This window comes from Rhinopithecus bieti, unplaced genomic scaffold, assembly GCF_001698545.2.
Source record: "Rhinopithecus bieti isolate Rb0 unplaced genomic scaffold, ASM169854v2 scaffold_13317, whole genome shotgun sequence".
Classification (NCBI taxonomy): Eukaryota; Metazoa; Chordata; class Mammalia; order Primates; family Cercopithecidae; genus Rhinopithecus; species Rhinopithecus bieti.
The window spans coordinates 1,587,569-1,609,079 of record NW_016807516.1 but is presented as its reverse complement, the minus strand read 5'-3'; the positions used below and the strand labels follow the sequence as shown (position 1 = coordinate 1,609,079).

Here is a 21,511-nt window from a genome sequence, read left to right as displayed (position 1 = left end):
AGAGCAGCCTGCTGCAGGAACAAGTGGGTGGGCCGTCCTGGAGGCTGGATGAAACCCATCTGCCTAGGTGGGGATGGCAGAAGGGGCAGAGCAGAGAACTCCAGAGCAGGGCTGTGGTGGGCAGAGCAGATGTGAAGAAAGACTGTGGGATGAGAGGATGGGGCATGGTGGAAACCATCAGATTCCAGTCATGGCATCCCCAGTCCCGTCTCTCTCTCCTGTTTTGGTCAGTAGCTTCAGGACTTGTGGGTGTAGTACTTCATTCCATTCCAGATAATATTGTAGAGGACTGAAAAACAGGAAGGTGTTTTCCATACTCTCTCCCCAGAGCTGGCTGTTACTGACATACTGATATATTTCCACCAGTCCTGTGTGTGCTTATAGCTTGATATGTTTGCATTTTAAATATGTAAATACATATACACATGTATTTTTAAAGTGAAACTAGGCTATGACTGTGAGTTCAGTTTTGAGTTACAGGTTTCCCACGGCTTAAGTTGTGTTCTCTCCCCTGATGGAGTCTGGCTGGGACCTGCATGCTCACAGCCCAGGTTCACATGAGGTGTGGATCATGCACAGTCATCCCACAGGCTTGAGATAAGCATTTGACTTCCTTTAAAAAAAAAAAAAAAAAAAAAAGTTCATTATGGACTTTTTCAAGTGTTCCCAGAAGTAGAGATAATAGAAAAATGGTCTCCCAACTACTTTGGGAGTTAGCAACATATGGCCAGTATTACTTCACCCACCCCTCCTCACCACCTCCTGGACTATTTTAAATCACATCCCAGACACCAGATGATTTCAACTATGAGTACTTGAGTGCAGATCTCTAAAAGATCAAGCTTCCCCACCCCCACCAAATACCACAGAGCCATGTGAGATCAGCATTTGGGTTTGCAGATCTCATCCTTGCCACATGCTTTCCTGCTGGTGAGTGGGGACACTTTCAGGCTAGATGTAGGGGAGCCCCAGGCCAGCACCAGGACAGAGATCTCAAGGCTTTTCCAGCTCTGCTGCTTCTTTAGAAGTCAAACCAACAGATTGGAGTATGTGAAGGAAGCTCGTGTATTCTTCTGAGCTAGCTTAGACAATAGCACACAGTTTGAAGGACAGCAGCCTTTTCTGCAGGTTAGTTCTTTCAATGATCTTGTTTACTGGGAGTTGAGAGATCTTGAGAATAGAGGCAAGAAAGTGTCATCAAGCAGTCCAGAGGGGTGTACAGTGTTTGAAGTTTCCTGTATTGGTATGATTCGAGATTTTCTTTCTGCAAGACCAAAATACCCATTCCTACATGTGGGTGGAGAGTTAAATTCTGAAGTATATATTTTTATCTTGTTAAAAAACACTTTTATGTTTCTTTAAAAAGTAAAAGAACCAGAATGTAGAAGTTCCAGTAAAGGAAAAGTTGCAGTCTGTTTGGGATACAGTTTGACAAATGTGCTCTCAGCTACCTGAGAGATGGAGAGGCCATGTGTTTACTTTGGGTACATTGATGACTAAACAATCGGTATCTCATCATTTCCTGCCTTAGAGATGAAACCACCTGGGCAGTGGGGCAGTAAATTGGCTGCAGGATTGGAAGAAGTCCAGGGACAGTGTGGGATGCCACCCTGTAGCTCTCTAGAGACCTCGTGAAGCTCAGAAGGCTGGATGAGAACAAGCCCTGTACTGGTGGAGGACAGGGAAGGGGCTTTTCTGGCTGGGAGTGTGGTGAGGCATTTGAGCTGCAGCCAGAAGGCACCTCTCAGATTGGTGGGGGTGGGAGGAACTGCTTTGACTGTGCCATTGGCCTCACTCACCCAGAGGTCCCTTCCAACTCCATCCATGCGCTGACTGCGGGGCCACTTGCAGAAGGAATATGTAGCAGTTTTTTTGTTTTTTTGTTTTTTTGTTTTGAAACGGAGTCTAGCTCTGTCACCCAGGCTGGACTGCAGTGGCGCAATCTCGGCTGACTGCAACCTCCGCCTCGGGTTCAAGCGATTCTCCTGCCTCAGCCTCCTGAGTAGCTGAGTTTACAGGCATGTGCCACCACGCCTGGCTAATTTTGTATTTTCAGTAGAAACAGGTTTTCTCCATGTTGTTCAGGCTGGTCTCAAACTCCCCACCTCAGGTGAGCCACCCATCTCAGCTTCCCAAAATGTTGGGATTACGGGTGTGAGCCACTGCACCCTGCCACATGACCCTTCTTAAAACCTATTGTTTGCTGAGTATTTCTCTATGACATTCTTTATGTGCATTTTGTCATTTAATTTTAATTTAAAAAAAAAATTTTTTTTTTTTGAGACAGGGTTTTACCCCTTTACCCAGGCTATAGCCTAGTGGCACGATCTCGGCTTGTTGCAGCCTCCGCCTCCTGGGCTCAAGAAATCCTCCCACCTCAGCCACCAAGTTGGTGGGACTACAGCATGCACCACTATGACTGGCTAAGTTTTTGTATTTTTTGTAGAGATGGGGTTTCACTATATTGCCTAGGCCTGTCTTGAACTCCTGGGCTCAAGCATGAGCCACCACACTCGGCCTCATTTAATTTTTAATTACTTTAAATTTTATCAACATAATATATCACATAAACTGTAAAAAGACAAGAAACTACCGTGGTTCCCACTCTGCCAGTTCTCCCCAGAGGTAGCAACTGCCTTTACATCTGAGCTTTCTTCTGGCATATACCTCTGATTCTAGGTAATAGACGCGTGCCACCCTTGCAACTTGGCGTTTTACATTTATCTATTGGCTTGCTCTGTAGCTCCCTTCCATTGCCATTATCTCTGCTTCTCCTCCCTCATTCTTCCAGTATTTTACTTTCTGCATAAATCAGTAATGATTGTTTATGTTTTCTGCCTACACAAATGATATTCAAAGCTGAGCATAGTGTACTGCAATTGCTTGTTACTTTTTTCCTAGGAAAGAATTGCCTTTTGGACACTGTTTGCCCAGTTTTCTGTGTATCTATTCCTATTCTTCCTTTATTTTCCGGTTGCCTCTCAGTACAGCTATCTTCAGGCTTAGTGCTAGTGGGCTGTCTGTCAGTTTCAGTTCAAACCTGTGGCCTCAAGTGATCCACCCACTTTGGCCTCCCAAAGGAGGTGGGTGGTGACCCTCTTGGACCTCCCTTCTGGAACCCTCTAGGGAGTGGCCGTAGGCATGGTGTGACAGCCCTCAGCGTGCTTGTCTGTTGTTTGTCTGTCCAGACTAGGACTGTTGTTCTCCTTTGTTGAGTTCGTTGTTTCCTATATCCCGTGTCTCATCCTTTGTGATTTATTCCCTCATTCTGCTAGTTTCCTGAGAAGGGGCTCCTGGGAATTAACTTTCTAGAGACCATGCCAGTTTGGGTGCATCTAGGCCCCCTGGTGGGACATGCTAACTGGGGGATTTAAAATGATGTTCCACTGTGCTGCCCTTGTGCTGGCATGTGCTTCTTTCTCCTGAGGTGCTGGCTCTGAGCCTCACAGTGACTTGCCTTGATCCCCAAATTCAAGTCCTGCTCTACTTGGGAAGTTCCCTTGAGTCATTTCAGGGGAATCTCACTCCCTACACTTCCTCTGCTGGAGTGTTTAATGTTCACTCCTTGGGCCTCTAATTTTATCTTTTATCTCCTGTTTTCTATCTCTTTTTCTTTTAGCTCTGCTCTCTAAGTGATTTCCACAATTTTGTCTGACCTTTCACTGCTAACATGCTTTTATTTCCAAGAACTCCTTTTTTTCCTTTTTCATAATCTGACTTTTCCCTTTTTATAGCACCTGTTCCTGTTAAATGGATACAATGTGGTATAATATTTATATGTATTATAATAAATTGTGTTTTTTTGGTAAATTTTCACTTTATTGCCCAGGCTGGAATGCAGTGATGTATTCATGGCTCACTGTGGCCTCAAGCTCCTGGGCTCAAGTGATCCTCCCACCTCAGCCTCCCAAGTAGCTGGGACTACAGGCATGCACCACCACTCCTGGCAAGTATTTTTATTTTTTGTAGAGATGGGATCTTGTGATGTTGCCTAGGCTGGTCTCAAACTCCTGACCTCAGACGGATGTGGTGGCTCACGCCTGTAATCCCAGCACTTTGGGAGGCCAAGGCAGGTGGATCACAAGGTCAAGAGTTCGAGACCAGCCTGGTCAATATGGTGAAACCCCGTCTCTACTAAAAAGACAAAAATTAGCTGGGCATGGTGACACGCGCCTATAGTCCCAGCTACTTGGGAGGCTGAGGCAGAAGAATCACTTGAACCTGGGAGGCAGAGGTTGCAGTGAGCCGAGATCATGCCACTGTACTCCAGCCTAGGCAACAGAGCGAGACTCCGTCTCAAAAAAAAATCAAACTCCTGACCTCAAGTGATCCTCTCATCTCAGCCTCTGAAAGTACTGAGATTACAGGTGTGAACCACTGCACCTGGCCTAATAAATTCTACATTTCCTTCTTGCTGAATTTCTGTTACCTTAAATTACTCTTTTCTTGTGGGGTCTTTATTGGCCATGTTAATGGCATTTGGCTGCCCTTGGCTGGTTGCTCACTCTGTGAGGGGCCCTCCAAAGCCTAGGAGTCTCTTCCAGCACGTGAAGCTTGTTGACTGGGAACTTCGTTGAAGGCTCATCTGGCTGCAGATTCTGAGTCCTTCCTCCAGAACAATGGTCCCCAACATTTTTGGCACCAAGGACCGGTTTCACAGAAGACAATTTTTCTACAGACTGCCAGATGAGGATGGTTTTAGGATGAAATTGTTCCACCTCAGATCATCAGGCATTAGACTCGCATAAGGAGCGTGTGACCTGGATCCCTCACATGCGCAGTTTACAGTGAGGTTTGTGCTCCTATGAGAATCCGATGCCACTGCTGATCTGACAGGAGGCGGACCTCAGGCAGTAATGCTTGCTCACCTACTGCTGTGAGGCCTGGTTTCTAATAGCCCACAGACCTGTACTGGTCTGCGGCCCAGGGGTTGGAGACCCTGCCCTAGAGCATGGTCTTCCAGACACTGGGCTGTGGGTGAAGGCCTGGCTGCCAGCCTGCTGCTCACTGGGATGGAGGAGGCTGATGGGCAGTGGGTCTCGGCAGTTAGTGTGCATCGACCTAGTCACTTAGACCAGAGCACGGATGACTACACAGTCCACCTCTCTCAGTATCCTACCTGTGCCTTTTCAACTGAGTGGTTGACCCCCTAGTCCAGTGACTATCTGTTTCATGCTTTTCCAAAGAGTAAACCTCCTGTGGTCACCTGGTGTGGGAGTAGCTACCCACAGTGTGAAGTTGGGGTGTGGGGGATACAGGGATAGCTTTCACCCTCTGTCCCAGAGCACATGTTGCAACCTGGCCACAACCTGACAAAGACCTAGGGCTCTCCCCCTCCTCACTGTTACTTAGGACTCTGGTTTCTTGGTCCTCTTGCTGTGTACATTACCACTGGGCCATCAGCTTTCCAGCTTCTAAAAGGCTGTTGAGGCGACCATTTCCATTCCTCCTTTTTTTTGTGTGGTTTTAGGATGGAAGGGAATTATATGTGCAGGTTTGGTCCCTCATTTCAACTTGGAGGTTCGTATTTGTTATTTATTTATTTATTTATTTATTTAGAGACAGGGTCTCACTCTGTTACCCAGACTGGAGTGCAGTGGTGCTATCTCGGCTCACTGCAGCCTCCACCTCCCTGGTTCCAGCAATTATCTTGCCTCAGCTTCCCAAGTAGCTGGGATTACAGCCACACACCACCATGCCCAGCTAATTTATATATATGAGATAGAGTTTTACTCTTGTCACCCAGGCTGGAGTGCAATGGCTTGATCTTGGCTCACTGCAACCTTTGTCTCCCGGGTTCAAGCGATTCTCCTGCCTCAGCCTCCCAAGTAACTGGGATTATAGCGCACACCACCACGCCTGGCTAATTTTGTATTTTATTTTTTATTTTCGAGACAGAGTTTCACTCTTGTTGCCCAGGCTGGAGTGCAGTGGCAGGATCTCGGCTCACTGCAACCTCCGCCTCCCAGGTTCAAGCCATTCTCCTACCTCAACCTTCCAAGTAGCTGGGATTGCAGGCACCATGCCTGGCTANTGCTATCTCGGCTCACTGCAGCCTCCACCTCCCTGGTTCCAGCAATTATCTTGCCTCAGCTTCCCAAGTAGCTGGGATTACAGCCACACACCACCATGCCCAGCTAATTTATATATATGAGATAGAGTTTTACTCTTGTCACCCAGGCTGGAGTGCAATGGCTTGATCTTGGCTCACTGCAACCTTTGTCTCCCGGGTTCAAGCGATTCTCCTGCCTCAGCCTCCCAAGTAACTGGGATTATAGCGCACACCACCACGCCTGGCTAATTTTGTATTTTATTTTTTATTTTCGAGACAGAGTTTCACTCTTGTTGCCCAGGCTGGAGTGCAGTGGCAGGATCTCGGCTCACTGCAACCTCCGCCTCCCAGGTTCAAGCCATTCTCCTACCTCAACCTTCCAAGTAGCTGGGATTGCAGGCACCATGCCTGGCTAATTTTTTGTATTTTTAGTAGAGATGGGGTTTCACCACGTTGGCCAGTCTGGTCTCGAACTCCTGACCGCGGGTGATCCACCCGCCTTGGCTCCCAAGGTGTTGGGATTGCAGGCATGAGCCACCGTGCTCAGCTAATTTTTGTATTTTTAGTAGAGATGGGTTTCACCATGTTGGCCAGGCTGGTCTCGAACTCCTGACCTCAAGTGATCCACCTGCCTCTGCCTCCCAGATTGCTGGGATTACAGGTGTGAACCACTACACCTAGCCCCAATCTTTTTTTTAATATGGAAAATCTTTTTTCCTTTATGATGTCTGCTTATGATGATGCTTAGGAAACCATCATCCTGATATTGTCTAACTCTCCTTCTGTTGTCTTTTGGTCCTCTGTGATTTAGGTTTTCAACACATAGGGTAAGGGTCCCACGTACAAGCTGTGGGCTCCTGTCCCAGGTGGGCAAGCAGACTGCACACAGAGGCAGCAATTTACCAGGAGGATTCTTGGGTGGGGTGAAGTGGAGCTGCCAAAAATTTATTCTGCCCTATGAGAGTTCACTTGATTGATAGGTGTTATGTTTCTCAAAAATAGAAGAAACTCACAGAAGTTTCCTTGGAGCAGAATATAAATCTGTCCCATAAATGGCTAGGAGGAATCATCCTGTCCCCCTGAGGTCAGTCTGTGCCCCAGGGAGGAAAACACCTTCCTGCTTTAGACACCAGCAGGAGGACAGAGGAGTTGGCCGTCCTGGGAATTCATGCCCTCATTCAGCAATGGGAAAGTAGTTAGACCAGGGAAGGGGCCTGGCAATGTGGCAGGGGAGCAGTGGTAAAGAGGGTGGGGTCAGGGGAGAGGCCTCATTCAGAGGGGAGAGGGTCCTTGGTGGGAACCAGGGTGGGTGTGGAAGGAAGAGTCAGGGCATGGAGCGGAGCAGAGCGGGAGTTGGGGTGGGGAGGCCAGTTCATGCCTCATCAACATGCCTGTGTGTGTCCTTCCTGTGGGCTGTGGGGCTGGCCTCAGGGTACACTGCAGGTGACTCAGAGCTCCAGTGGGAGGGTGGCTCCGCCTGAGGGAGCTGCACATGCTCATTGGTCCATCGTCTGCTAGGGAGGGGGTGACAATAACCTCAACACATGGTGGAGGTGTTTTGGGATGCTGTCCTATTGCATATTTGGGCAGGTTGTTGCCTGACTTATTTCTTTAATGCATACCTAGCACTTCCTGTATGTCCAGTGCCTTATAATATTAACTACTGTCATCCTCAGGGCCACCTGTGAGGTTGGCACTGTCCCCACTGTCTGTGCAAAGGAAGGACAGGGAGGCGCTCCCAGATGGGTTGAGGGCAGACTGGGGCAGCTTACCTCAGGCCTCGCTGGCCTTAGCAGGCTTTGAGCTTGATGCCCTGTGCTCCTTCCCTAGGATGCTCAGTTTGCCAGTTTTTTGCTTTATCTTAGTCTCATTCAGATTACAAGGACTGGGACTGGGCTCTTGTTGACAGAGTTTCCCAATTTGGAATAGGAAGGAGGTGAGGAACAACAGGCCCATGCTGGGCAGAAGCCCCGTAGACCAGGCCAACACTGGGCCTGTCCTCACTGCCTGGTCCTCTCTGTGCACCTTCATCCTGGCCACAGCCTCTCAGAGCCCTCCTTTATGAAGAGGCCACGCTTAGGGGGAGGGAGTGCCTCTCCCAAGACCGAGAGCTGGTGAGTGGCTATGTTGGAATTTGAGCCCAGGCCCCTCCTCCTCTGTCTGCTTCCTGCCAGGCCCAGCTGCCTGCCCCAGCACACGCCTTCCCCCAGGCACCCTGTCCTCCACTGCCAGGACGTGCTTCTTTGAGGCCTGGTTTCCCCCATGGCTGCCACGCTGATTCTCCGTTCTGCACGTCGTGTCCCATCAAAATGCATGACAGTACCACTCCTTGTGTTAAAAAGAGCTGGTTATTTTGCCTGGCAGTGATGACTGCCTGCTGCACACAAAAGTGGACGCCGTTGTCTCTGCTCTCAGGGTGTTCTTGGTATAGTGGGGCTGACACACGGGAACCAGAGATTCCTCCAGGAAGTGCCACAGACATGGGTGAGGTGGCTATAGGGTTTCTGTGCAGCTGACAGCAGGGGTGCCTGGGTGGGAGCAGGGTGGGAGGCCCTAGCAGGCCTGATGGGATAGTCAGGCAATGTGCCAGGCAGTAGGTCATCGTCCCTGGGGCCCTGGGGAGAGTGTGTGGGGCAGGTGCAGGAGTAGGTTCCTCAGTGGGCTTCTGGACAGGCTGCCTGCCCTGCTGGTGAGGAGCGAGGCTCAAGGCAGGCAGGGGCTCGGGTTGCTTCCCACACTCAGTGGCAGTTGCTCACTGGCAGTCATGTGACCTGGGGAGCCGGTGAGGGCGTGGGGATAGGGATGGGAACGGGAGACAGAGGCCCTTTGGGAGGAATTGCCACAGGTGCAGTCGGAGTTGGGGCAAAGATTGGAACTTTGGAGAATTAAAGGTGGCAGTCAGAAAGTGAAGGGGGTTCCCAGGTTTCTGGAATGGGCACTTGGTGCTGGGAGATGAAGACACCAAGAGCTCATCCAGGGTCAGGCAGTGTCGTTAAGACACACCGTGTTCTGGGGACAGTTGTGGACAGTAGGACATCCTCAGACCCCCTGGTGGGGGAGCTTCAAGGGCCTGTAATGATGAATCGGTCCCCTGGGAGGCTTCAGTCTAAGCTAGGTACCAGTTGAACCCTGACTGAGTGCACAGACATAGCTATGGCAACCAGCTAGACCATGGCCCAAGGCAGGGCATGGGAGCCCAGTTCACAGCAAGGGACTGTGTGCTCTGAGCAGGTAACAGCCCTTGTGTTCAGAGGTCTGGCTGGTCGCAAACAGGGAGCGGCCCCCCACCCCCTTCCTCAGCTAGTGCAAACACCACCCAGGCAGCCTTGGGTTCTTCGGCAGCCGCCTCATAGGCCTGTACTGTTTTCGAACCTGTTGCTTATGTTGGACAGGACTGTGGCAGGACAGTCATCGAGGGTCTTCCCTTGTGAGCTGACACCAGTCTGCTCCCTGCCCTCATCTGGCTGGACGGGCCCTCGTCTTCCAGGCTTGCTTGTGTCGGGACAGAGCTCACCGTGACAGGTTGGTTCTCTCTTCTTTGTCTGAGGCTGTGCTCTTTGCTCCATGTTTGGGGCTGTCTCCTTGTGTGATAGTTTCCTTTCATTTCGTGACAGTGGCTTGAAGGGTTTTGTTTTCAGGAGACAGAGACTGAGGAGTAGCCGTTCGGATCTGGCTGCTCAGGAAGGCATGCTGGGGATGGTGGCAGAGCCCAGCTTAGGGAGATCAGAAGGGGGCTTTGGGGGCAGCCAGTCCTGTTCTGAAGGTGGGCCTGGGTCCTGCCTGCAGCCTCCCGCAGCAGGTGTGTTAGGTCTAAGGGAGGAAGGAAGGGGACTTGACCTCAGCATGAGTGTGAAATGGGTGCCCTCATGGAGTCAATGCCCAGGCAGGGGATGCCTCTGAAAAGTGCCAGGCCAGCTGGAGATGAAAGGGCAGGCATCAGCGGGGAAGTATGGGGGATTAGCTGCAGAGTTCCTGGGTTCTTTTTCGCTTTATCTCTTTTGTGGCATATGATCTTCAAACTAGAAACAGGAGCAAAGACGTTTTAAAAAATACGGTTGACAGAACTGCAAACCGCACAGTGTCTGTAACTGGCCACCAAACCTGCTGGGCCTCCCTGGGTGGATGCTGTGGAGGAGATGTGGGAGTGACGTTGCAAAGTGCTGCTGTTCAGAGCCCTGGCCTTGCTGGAGGAGCACCTGGCTTCTCGGCCCTACTCTGACCCCCTGAAGCTCATGCAGAAGTGGACATTTATCCCAGCTCGGTTTCCTGGTGTTGGCCTGTCAAGACTTGCCTGTTTCCGGCCTCCAGCTTGGTCCATGCTCCTCAGGCTCTGAGTAGCTGACAGTTGGTGCTCACAATATCCACGTCATCTGTGTCGTTACCCAGGACAGGACAGGGCTCGTCTGCCAGCACATCCCCTGGTGTATGGTGCCACCTTGCCTTCGGCTCACGAAGCACATTTCTTCAACCTGGTCATCCCATCACCTCAAAGCTATTGCACTAAGCTGTGTTTCTAGATCCTGTCTCTCTGACTGTGCCAGATGTCTCTGCTGCACCAAGACAGTATCTGTTTGGGGCCTGCCAGTCTGCTGACACTCTCAAAAATGGCCAGTAGCAGCTCAAAAGGACTACTTTTGTATCAAGCCTGGCTTTGCTCTCTGATTGCTGTTGGTGGGCACAGGGCCCATCCATGTAACTGGTTGTCACTTCCCAGACTCTTCTGCACCCTGCTCCATCTCTGACTCCTGGTCACATCTGCCACCGACAGCCTCCCCACTCTTCACAGAGCCAGCCTCCAGGCTGTCCTGCTTGGCCTGCAAGTGCTCCCCTGCTGTTTCTACTGCTCTCTCCTGGGTCTCCCTATTGGTTCCAGTGCTTTGGGAGGCCAAGGTGGAGGATCACTTAAGGCCAGGAGTTTGAGACCAACCTGAGCAACAAAACAAGACCCTGTCTCTACAAAAAAAGTAAAAAATAAAAAAAAGTAGCCAGGCATGGTGGCACATGCCTGTAATCCCCAGCTATTTGGGAGGCTTTGGTGGGAGGATACTTGAGCCCAGGAGTTTGAAGCTGCAGTGAGCTGTGTTTGCACCACTGCGCTGAACCTGTGACAGAGCAAGACCTCGTCTCAAAAAACAAAAGAAGAAAAAGAAAAAAGGAAGGTGGGAAGAACGGGTATGCTCTTGAAGGGCATACCTGCCTTGAGGGACACAGGTGAGGCAACCTTCAGGAAACAGGCCTATGCAGCCACTTCTATCAGAAATGTTCACTGACTTCTTGGGGCCTAGCAGCTGTCATCTCAGCCTCTGGGTGTGGAAAGCCTGCCCCGCACCAATCTGAGAGCATGTGCACAGGGTCCTCCCAGCCCACCCATGCCTCACTTCCCCAGAACTCTGACCCAGCACCGTGCGTGAGCTGGTTGTCATTATCCTCCTGAATTGTTAACTCTCTCATCTTTTGTGGCTCTGGTGACCTTTCCCCTTACTTCTCTGTTCCACCCCTGGATGCCTTGTGAGCAGGAACCCCTTGCTGCCTCCTCGCCTCAGTTCAGGCTTCAGGAAGCAGACAGGGAGGTAGGAACTCCAGGAGTGCAGGAGTCTCATTCTGTTGCCCAGGCTAGAGTGCAGTGGTGCCGTCTTAGCTCACTACAACCTCTGCTTCCCGGGTTCAAGCGATTCTCGTGCCTCAGCCTCCTGAGTAGCTGGGACCACAGGTGCCTGCCACCACGCCAGACTAATTTTTGTATTTTTAGTAGAAACAGGGTTTCGCCATGTTAGACTGGTCTCAAACTCCTGACCTCAGGTGATCCACCTGCCCTGGCCTCCCAAAGTGCTGGGATTACAGACCTGAGCCACTGTGCCCGGCCCAAGAATGCTTTTTGAATCTATCAGGGTGATAGGTCAATGTCATTTTGTTTTTCTTTTTACATTAAGACAGATGTGTGCACCTCTTAGCATTAAACCTCCTTTCTGTGATGTCTTTAAGAATCACAGTCGTATTGCTGCAGCCCCGTGTGTACATTCCTTCAGTTTCCTGAGGTTAGCTGGTTGCTGTTTGGAGTGGTCGGAATGCTTTCTAGCATGGGCTGGACTGGGCCTATTCAATTCACTCAGAGGCAGGGCCACAGAGCCCTGACATGCTTGCTTCTTTTTTTTTTTCTTTTTTTTCTTTTTCTTTTTTTTTTTTTTTGAGACAGAGACTCGCACTGTCTCCTAGGCTGGAGTGCAGTGGTGCGATCTCCGCTCACTGCAAGCCCTGCCTCCCGGGTTCACGCCATTCTCCTGCCTCAGCCTCCCAAGTAGGTGGGACTACAGGCGCCTGCCACCATGCCCAGCTAATTTTTTGTATTTTTAGTAGAGATGGGGTTTCACCATGTTAGCCAGGATGGTCGCAATCTCCTGACCTTGTGATCCACCCGCCTTGGCCTCCCAAAGTGCCGGGATTACAGGCATGAGCCACCGCACCCAACCTGTTTCTTTTTTTCTTTTTTTTTTCTTTTTCGCTCTGTCACCCAGGCTGGAGTGCAATGGCGCGATCTTGTCTCACTGCAACCTCCACCTCCTGGGTTCAAGCAATTCTCCTGCCTCAGCCTCCTTCGTAGCTGGGTTTACAGGCATGCACCACCACACCCGGCTAATTTTATATTTTTAATAGAGATGGGTTTTCGCCATGTTGGTCAGGCTGGTCTTGAACTCTTGACCTCAGACAATCCACCTGCCTCGGCCTCCCAAAGTGTTGGGATTACAGTCGTGAGGCACTGCACCTGGCCACTTGTTTCTTTATCAGCAAACCCAGGGTGGGAGGCCAGGCAAGGAAGAGACCCATCCCACTGGGAAGAAGGCAGGCCATGAGCAGACCAGAGCCGCCCGCCCCTGGTAGCCACAGTCCAGGCCTTTCTAACAGATGCACACTTGTTTTTGTCTTTCCGTGTGTGAGTGTGGGAGGTGGGGGGTGGGGTGGGGCAGCATGTGCTGCATTCAAGGGGGGTCCAGCTTAACTGATGTACGTTACTTTTTATCCCCGTGGAGCAGCAGTGTGATGAAAAACCCTTCATAGGATTCTATCTCTTAGTACAAAATTGTTGGTAAATCGGTTTTTAAAGATATTTTTCACATTTATGTGGTCTTTCTCCTCTTGTCGCTAGCTAGAAGTTAAGCTAGAAGCTTGTCTCTTTGATCCCACATATAGGACCTGCATTGTCCCACATGGGGACAGACCCTTGCCTTGGGAGGAACTGAGAGATGACTTCATGTGTCCCCTTCATCTTATAGGAGGAATCAAATCTGGAACCAGGGTGCTACGATCTGGCAGAGGTTGTGGGGAACTCAGGCCACTCAGAGAGCAGGAAATAGAGGCCACCTGGCCACCCAGTAGTCCTTGATCCTGAACTGGTTGTGAGCCATCCCTAGGGGCTGGCCCCCCGCCCCCTCATGCCAGGGCTCTCTCTTTGCTTCATGGTGACCACCTTTCCTGTCCCTTTTTTCTGATCACCCTGCTCGCTCTCTCCCTCACTCAGTGGCCTGTCATTGCTCTCTATTGAGTGCCCCTTCCTATATTCCTCTCCTGGACCTCAGCCAGGCTGGTGTGCTGGGTCTGATAGCACTTTGTCACCAGGGGCAGCTGCTTGTGCAGGGCCTGTTGGCCAGGGCCCCACAGTGGTGAACTCACTGGTGTGTGCAAACGTCTCTTCTCCTTTTGTGTTTCAGTGAGGATGCCATGAGGAAAGCTGGCGTGGCACACAATAAATCCAGCAAGGATATGGAGAGCCATGTGTTCCTGAAGGCCAAGACCCGGGTAAGGCCCCAGTGAGTGGAGCCCCTCTGACAGAGAGCCTTGGAGAGGAGAGTGTCACAGACTCTGGAACCTCTCTGTTGGGTGTCCTAGGGTGTAGGGGTGGGGTGGTTACTCATTGATTGATCACAGGCACAGTTGGCTTTGCCTGCAGCAGTCTGGGTCCTCCTGTGTGTCCATGGTACAAGGAGGGCATTTGGGATGCAGGCCCAGCCTGTAGCCCCAGACCTCACTGCTGGCACCTTCCATCTGTGGTCAGCCCCCGTAAATCCTACTGGAAGCTCGCTCAGGCCCCTAGCTGCTCCTGTGGAAGGGATCAGTGCCATGATCAAGAACCTGGTTTGTCCTCAGCCCCTCCTAGGGGTTGTTACCTAAGCCCTACAGGGCCCTGAGGCATGCACCCAGAATCATTCCTGTCCCTTTTTGCTAAGTGAAGAAGGTGATGCTTATCTTGAACTCGTCACAGGTGGAGTGGAGAAGGATTTCCACTACATGTGGGCTCTCTCCCTGTGTGGGGCACCACATTAAGGGCTTTATGTGACCACCTCCTTTCATCTGTCCCTGGGACAGAACCATTTTACTAGACATGAACAAGACACATATGTACTTGTGTGCATGTGTGTGTGCAAGGCAGAGCTGCAAGAGCACAGGGACTGAGGTGGGGTAGAGTGGGCTCTGTACTAGGGATCTGTTTGATAAGCCTTTTCTTTTTCTTTAAGAGCTTTATACGATTCACGCTTTAAAGTTTACATTTCAGTGGTCTTTAGGATATTCACAGAGTTGTGCGGCCATCACCAAAATCTAATTTTGGAACATTCATTAATAAATAAAAACAGGTGCAGCTTCACTGTGTTGGTCAGGATGGTTTCAAACTGCTGGCCGTATGCCATCCTCTTGCCTAGGCTTCCCAAAGTGCCGGGGTCACAGGTGCGAGCCACCAAGCCTGGCCTAATTTTAGAATTTTTTTTGGTTTTTGAGACAGGGTCTCACTCTGTACCAGGCTGGAGTGTAGTAGCGTGATCTCAGCCCACTGCAGCCTCAACATCCTGGGCTTAAGTGATCCTCCTTTTTTAGTCTTCTGAGTATCTGGGACTACAGGCAGGCGTGTGCCACCACACCCGGCTAAGTTTTTTATTTTTTTGTGGAGACAGGGTCCCACTATGTTGACCAGGCTGGTCTTGAACTCCTGATCTCAAGCTATCCTCCTACCTTGGCCTCCCTAAGTGCTGGGATTACAAGTGTGAGCCACCATGCTCAGCCTTCAACATTTTTTAAAGAAACTTTACACCTGATAGCAGTCACACTCCCTTTTCCTTCAACCCTCAGCTACCACTTATACTTTCTACTGCTGTAGATTTGCCTATTCTGAATTTTCCATATACAATATACAATTGTACAATATATATATTTTTTGGTTTTTGTTTTTTTGAGACAGAGCTTTCCTCTTGTTGCCCAGGTTGGAGTGCAGTGGCACAATCTCAGCTCACTGCAACCTCCGCCTACCAGGTTCAAGTGATTCCTCCGCCTCAGCCTCCCAAGTAGCTGGTATTACAGGCGCCCACCACCACGCCCGACTAATTTTTTGTATTTTTAGTAGAGACTGGGTTTCATCATGTTGGCCAGGCTGGTCAAACTCCTGACCTCGGGTGATCGTCCCGCCTCAGCCTCCCAAAGTGCAGGGATTACAGGCGTGAGCCATCGCACCCGTCCTTGTACGATATATGTTTTCATTTTGCACATGGCTTATTTCACTTAGCATAATATTTTCAAGGTTCAAGGTCCATGAACCATGTTTCATATATACTTTATTCCTCTTTTTTTTTTCTTTTCTTTTTTTTTTTTTTGAGACAGAGTCTCACTCTGTCCCCCAGGCTGGAGTGCAGTGGTGCAATCTCGGCTCACTGCAAGCTCCACTTCCCGGGTTCAAGCGATTCTCGTGCCTCAGCCTTCTGAGTAGCTGGGACTACAGGGGCCCGCCACCACGCCCGGCTAATTTTTTGTATTTTTAGTAGAGACAGGGTTTCACCGTGTTAGCCAGGATGGTCTCGATCTCCTGACCTCATAATCTGCCTGCCTCGGCCTCCCAAAGTGCTGGGATTACGGGAGTGAGCCACCGCGCCTGGCCTCCTCTTTTTTTTTTTTTTTTTAGGTGGAATCTCGCTCTGTCACCCAGGCTGGAGGGCAGTGGCACAATCTTGGCTCACTGCAACCTCCACCCACTGGGTTCAAGCAGTTCTTCTGCCTCAGCCTCCTTAGTAGCTGGGATTACAGGTGTGTGCTACCATGCTTGGCTAGTTTTTGTGTTTTTAGTAGAGATGGGGTTTTGCCATGTCTAGGGCTATGTTGACCAGGCTGGTCTCGAACTCCTGACCTCAGGTGATCCACCTGCCTTGATCTCCGAAAGTGCTGGGATTACAGGCGTGAGCCACCGCACCGCGCCTGGTCAACTTTGTTCCTTTTTATTGTCAAATATTCCATTTCTGGATAGCCATATCACATATTTTATAGCCATTCATTAGTTGGTGGACATTTACATAGTTTGTACTTTTTGGTTATTGTGAATAAGCAGAACAATAGTTCATGTATAAATTTTTGTGTGGGCTGTGTTTTCATTTCTCTTGGGTATATACTAGGGGTAGAGTTGCTGGGTCATATCGTACCTCTGTATTTGACCTTTTGAGGAAGTGCCAGATTTCTCAAAGCAGCTGCACTATTTTAAATTCTCACCAGCAACTTAAATGAGGTTTCAATTTCTCCTCATCCTCTCCAGTACTCGTTGTTGTCTATTTTAATTGTAGCCATTGTAATGGGTGTGAAGTGGTGTCTCATTGTTTTGATTTGCATTTGCCTAGTGACTAATGATGCTGAGCATCTTTTTCATGTGCTTTTTGGCCATTTGTTTATTTTCTTTGGAGTAATGTCTATTCAGATCCTCTGTTCATTTTTAAATTGGGTTGTTAGTCTTTTTATTGTTGGGTTGTAATAGTTCTTTATGCATTTGGATATAAGTCTGTTATTAGATATATAATTTGCAAATATATAGGGGGATTTTAATTTTTTTTTTACTTTTTTTTTTTTTTTTTTGAGACAGTCTCGCTCTGTTGGCCAGGCTGGAGTGCCATCGCACGATCTTGGCTCACTGCAACCCGTCTCCTGGGCTGAAGCAATTCTCCTGTCTCAGCCTCCTGAATACCTGGGATTACAGGCGTGTGCCACCATGCCCGGCTAATTTATGTATTTTTAGTAGAGACAAGGTTTCACCGTGTTGGCCAGGCTGGTCTCAAACTCCTGACCTCAGGTAATCCACCCCCCCTTGGCCTCCCAAAGTGTTGGGATTATAGGCTTGAGCCACAACGCCTGGCTGACTCTTTTTATTGTTTTTTTTTTTAATTAACAAATTTTAGCCGGGCACAGTGGCTCATGCCTGTAATTCCAGCACTTTGGGAGGCCTAGGTGGGCAGATCACCTTAGGTCAAGAGTTCAAGACCAGCCAGGCCAACATGGAGAAATCCCCGTCTCTACTAAAAATACAAAATTAGCCAGGCATGGTGGCACATGCCTGTAATCCCAACTACTCAGGAGCCTGAGGCAGGAGAATTGCTTGAACCCGGGAGGCGGAGGTTGGTGTGAGCCAAGATCGCGCCAGTGCACTCCAGCCTAGGCAACAAGAGTGAAACTCCATCTTTAAAAAAAATTGACAATTTGTAATTGTTTTTGTTAGTTTGTATATTCTTTTTCTTTTTTCTCTTTTTTCTTTTCTTTTCTTTTTTTTTTTTTTTTTTTTGAGATGGAGTCTCACTCTGTCACCCAGGCTGGAGTGCAGTGGCACAATCTCAGCTCACTGCAACCTCCGCCTCCCGGGTTTGAGCTATTCTCCTGCCTCAGCCTCTCGAGTAGCTGGGATTACAGGCACACACTGCCACGCCCAGCTAATTTCTGCATTTTTAGTAGAGATGGGGTTTCACCATCTTGGCCAGGATGGTCTCGAACTCGTGACCTCAGGTGATCCACCCCTCTCGGCCTCCCAAAGTGCTGGGATTACAGGTGTGAGCCACCACACCCGGCCTCACTTGTGACTTTTCATGTGACTGCTTTCCATCCGCAGCCCAGCCATGCTGGCAGGGCAATAAAGGCTTCACTCAGGCTGCACATCAGTTTTCCTTAGATGGTCTCCACGTGGTATCTTTAGTAGCATAGCTGGACTTCCTTTTAGCATGGCAGCTGGCTTGCAAGAGAAGGAAGAAGTGGAAGCTGCCAGTCCTCACAACTCCTAGAACATCACTTGGAAACAGTAAGTAGCAAGGCCAGTGCAGGTTCAGGGGAGGGTAAATTACCTCTACCTTTTGATGAGAACAGCAGCCTATAGGCAGGCCATTAATTATTTTGGGAGCACCGTGGAGACTAGCTACCACAGAGACATGCCCAGCACCTTAGGATTAATCCTTCCCTCCCAAAGGAGGCGTCCAGCAGAACAACTGCCCCTTCCTATGACAGCTCTCTCTGCCTTGGCCCCTGAATTAACTGTAGCCTGCACACTGTGCCATAATGATTTTAGTCCATTTCCTTTTATCAAGCCATTTCTAAATCCCTAACTCCAGGAAGAAGCTCTGATTAATTGGAAGACAAATATGTATAAGAACTGTTGGAAATTTCCTACATCGTTTTTACAGGGACAGACATCTTACTTGGATGTTGTCTGGTGGCCATCTTTTTACTTACTGCTGAAATTCTTCATGGAGGCAATGCCAGCTAGTATTGTGAGGACCGTCTCAGCAGGTGGACTGTGATAGGACTCTCCAGGTCAGATGGCAGCCCAGGCACGCTTGTTACCTGCCCTTGCTGCCTGAGACCCTGTTGGAACAGCTGTGAAGGAATGTAAAAGGTGGGACCCCTGAGCAGGGTTATAGGATAGGGAGAAGTAGTTTCCCTGTGTTTCCAGACCCCAAGAGGGTCTGAGAGGTTGTGCTTCATGGAGGAGGAGGATTACTCTCCATTGCAGTCCTGGCAGGCTTCCAAGTCCAGAGGTGCCCATCCCAAAGAAAACCAGGCACTAATGGGCACCTCAGGCTATTTAGCGTATACCCCGGAGCAAGGAAAGCCTTGTGTGTACTTGTCTAAAGGAATTCACCAAATTGTCTGGAGTGAGCTCATACCTTCAGTGTGAGTGTCAGCACCCCAAATTAAAGCCCTCTTTATCCTGTCATTGCCTGGCTCCAGGTCTCACAGCCAGGCCCTCTTTGTGCACTCCACAGTGTTGTCTGCCTAGAAGGCCCTATTCTGCATGCTTCATGCATGTGAACTCATTTGATCCTTACTCGGTTACAGTGCCACTCTTTCCTGTTTACAGGCAAGGAAACTAAGGCATGCAGATGCTAATTGTTTTGCTCAGGATGTCATTTGGCTGATGTCAGACCCCACACTTTCAGCCATATCTCTTACTGACTCCGTTCTGTCAAAACAAAAGACACCCAAACACCCACTCTAATTCCTTAACACTTTAATTTTTATGGGTGGGACTACTCTCTGTCTAAGGGAGACTGAGGGATACAAAAATAGCTATGCCTAGGGGTGGTAGACAATAGTGATAATGACATCTCCAAACATTCCAGCCAGCCTCCTGAAGGAAAGTTCAAGAAGATTTGGCACCCACTGAATGAGAAGACAATCAGGGTCCTGGCATCTCTGTGTCAGCACTACAGGGGCAGTGCGGACATATGTTTACTGGAACTGGATGTATTTCTGGACATTTGCTTACTTAGCCTGTTAAAAATTAAACTCCTATCACCTATTTTCCACTTAACATAGTACTGTGGAAAAGTAGTACATGTTGGCCGGGATGCAGTGGCTCATACCTGTAATTCCAGCACTTTGGGACACCGAGGCGGGTGGATCAGGAGGTCAGGAGATCGAGACCATCCTGGCCAATATGGTGAAATCCTATCTCTACTAAAAATACAAAAATTAGCCAGGCGTGGTGGTGGTGTGCCTGTCATCCCAGCTACTCAAGAGACTGAGGCAGGAGAAGTGCTTGAACCCAGGAGGTGGAGGTTAGAGTGAGCTGAGAGCACGGCACTCCACTGCAGCCTAGGCAACAGAGTGAGACTCCATCTCAAAAAAAAAAAAAAAGAAAAAGAAGAGTATTACATGTCTCTGGTTTGTAGTTTAGAAATGACTGGTACAGAACTGAACCCTGACTGAGGAGCTAAGGTGAAACTCAGGGACTAGGGAGGCTGAGGGAGCATCAGAACTGGGAAGCCACCTTGGAATTCATCGGAGAGGAGGGTCTAAGCTGAACAACAAAACAGCTAGAATCAAGGGGCAAAAAGATAGGCCCAACTGTGTTCCCCAGGAGAGCAAGAGAGGACAAAGATGCCAACATGCCTCTGATTAATGAAGATACTTTCCTACCTTCAGCTTTCTTTTTGTTTTGTTTTGTTTTGTTTGAGTCAAGGTGTTGCTCTGTTGCACAGGCTGGAGTACAGTGGTGTGATCATAGCTCACTGAAGCCTCAAACTTCTGGGTTCAAGTGTTCTACCCCCCCCAGCCTCCCGAGTAGCTGGGAGGTATGCACCACTATGCCTGGCTAATTTTTTAAAAACTTTTTTTTTTCCCCATAAAACATATGATTCAAAGATTGACTAATTATATTTAAAATGTTTTTTGTAGAGACGGGGGTCTCACTGTTTTGTCCAGGCTGGTCTTGAACTCCTGTCCTCAAGCAATCCTCCCTCCTCGGCCTCCCAGAGTGCTGGGATTATAGACGTGAACCACTGTGCCTGGCTGCTTCAGCCTTTCCGGGGGACCTCACAAGCCTAGGATCAGGCTTTTCACCAAATATGAATATGTCTTCTGCTATACCTATTCATCAAGGACGATTACTGGCCCCAGCATTTAGTGCTTCGTCTTAGAGCTGAGAAAAGCATGGTTTGTACATTAAAAGATGTGGCTGGGTGCAGTTTCAGGAGGCTGAGGTGGGCAGATCACTTGAGGTCAGGAGTTTGAGATCAGCCTGGCCAATGTGGTAAAACCCTGTCTCTATTAAAAATATAAAAATTACAAAAATTAGCCAGGTGTGGTGGCGCACACCTGTACTCCTAGCTATTTGGGAGGCAGAGGCTTGAACCCAGGAGACAGAGGTTGCAGCTAACTGAGATTGCACCACTGCATTCCAACCTAGGCGACAGAGTGAGATTCCATCTCAAAAAAGAAAAGAAAAAAAATTGAACAGTTGATGTATTAATTATCGATATGTGCTGGAAAGACGTGAGTTGTGCTGCATGCAGCTGGTTCAGAATGAGGGTCGAGTGTCATTTCTACCAGTAGGCAGTGCTCCTTTGCTCCACTCTATCTAAGTGTGTGACCATCAAGACTCCTGCACCATACTTAGTAAACCTACTTGTTCATAAATCCTATTTTAAATTATAATGGTTTGGTTTTCAGTAGCCATATTATGCATGTATTAAGGCTCTGAGAGCTAAGTACTTTATGAACACCATCTAATTCTTGTGACATCTCCCCCAGTTTACCTGTGTGGGGCAAGTCAAAGGAATGATGAGGGGAGAACAAGCTTGTATGCCTCCTTTTTTATTTTTAAATTTAAGCTGGGTAAGGGGTCCACTGACATTTGTTCTATTATTCATTTTATGGTCATCAAAACATTTTATATATAAA

At 49.0% G+C, this 21,511-nt stretch overlaps 1 protein-coding gene across 1 annotated transcript in view; it reads left to right on the top strand.

The window, feature by feature from the left end:
• Window positions 1-21,511, top strand: part of MED15 (mediator complex subunit 15) — an 87,862-nt gene that overhangs the window by 17,225 nt on the left and 49,126 nt on the right. Inside the window, 1 exon segment of the mRNA XM_017882602.1 lies at window positions 13,756-13,843. Within this exon segment, the coding sequence (XP_017738091.1) occupies window positions 13,756-13,843 (88 nt within the window).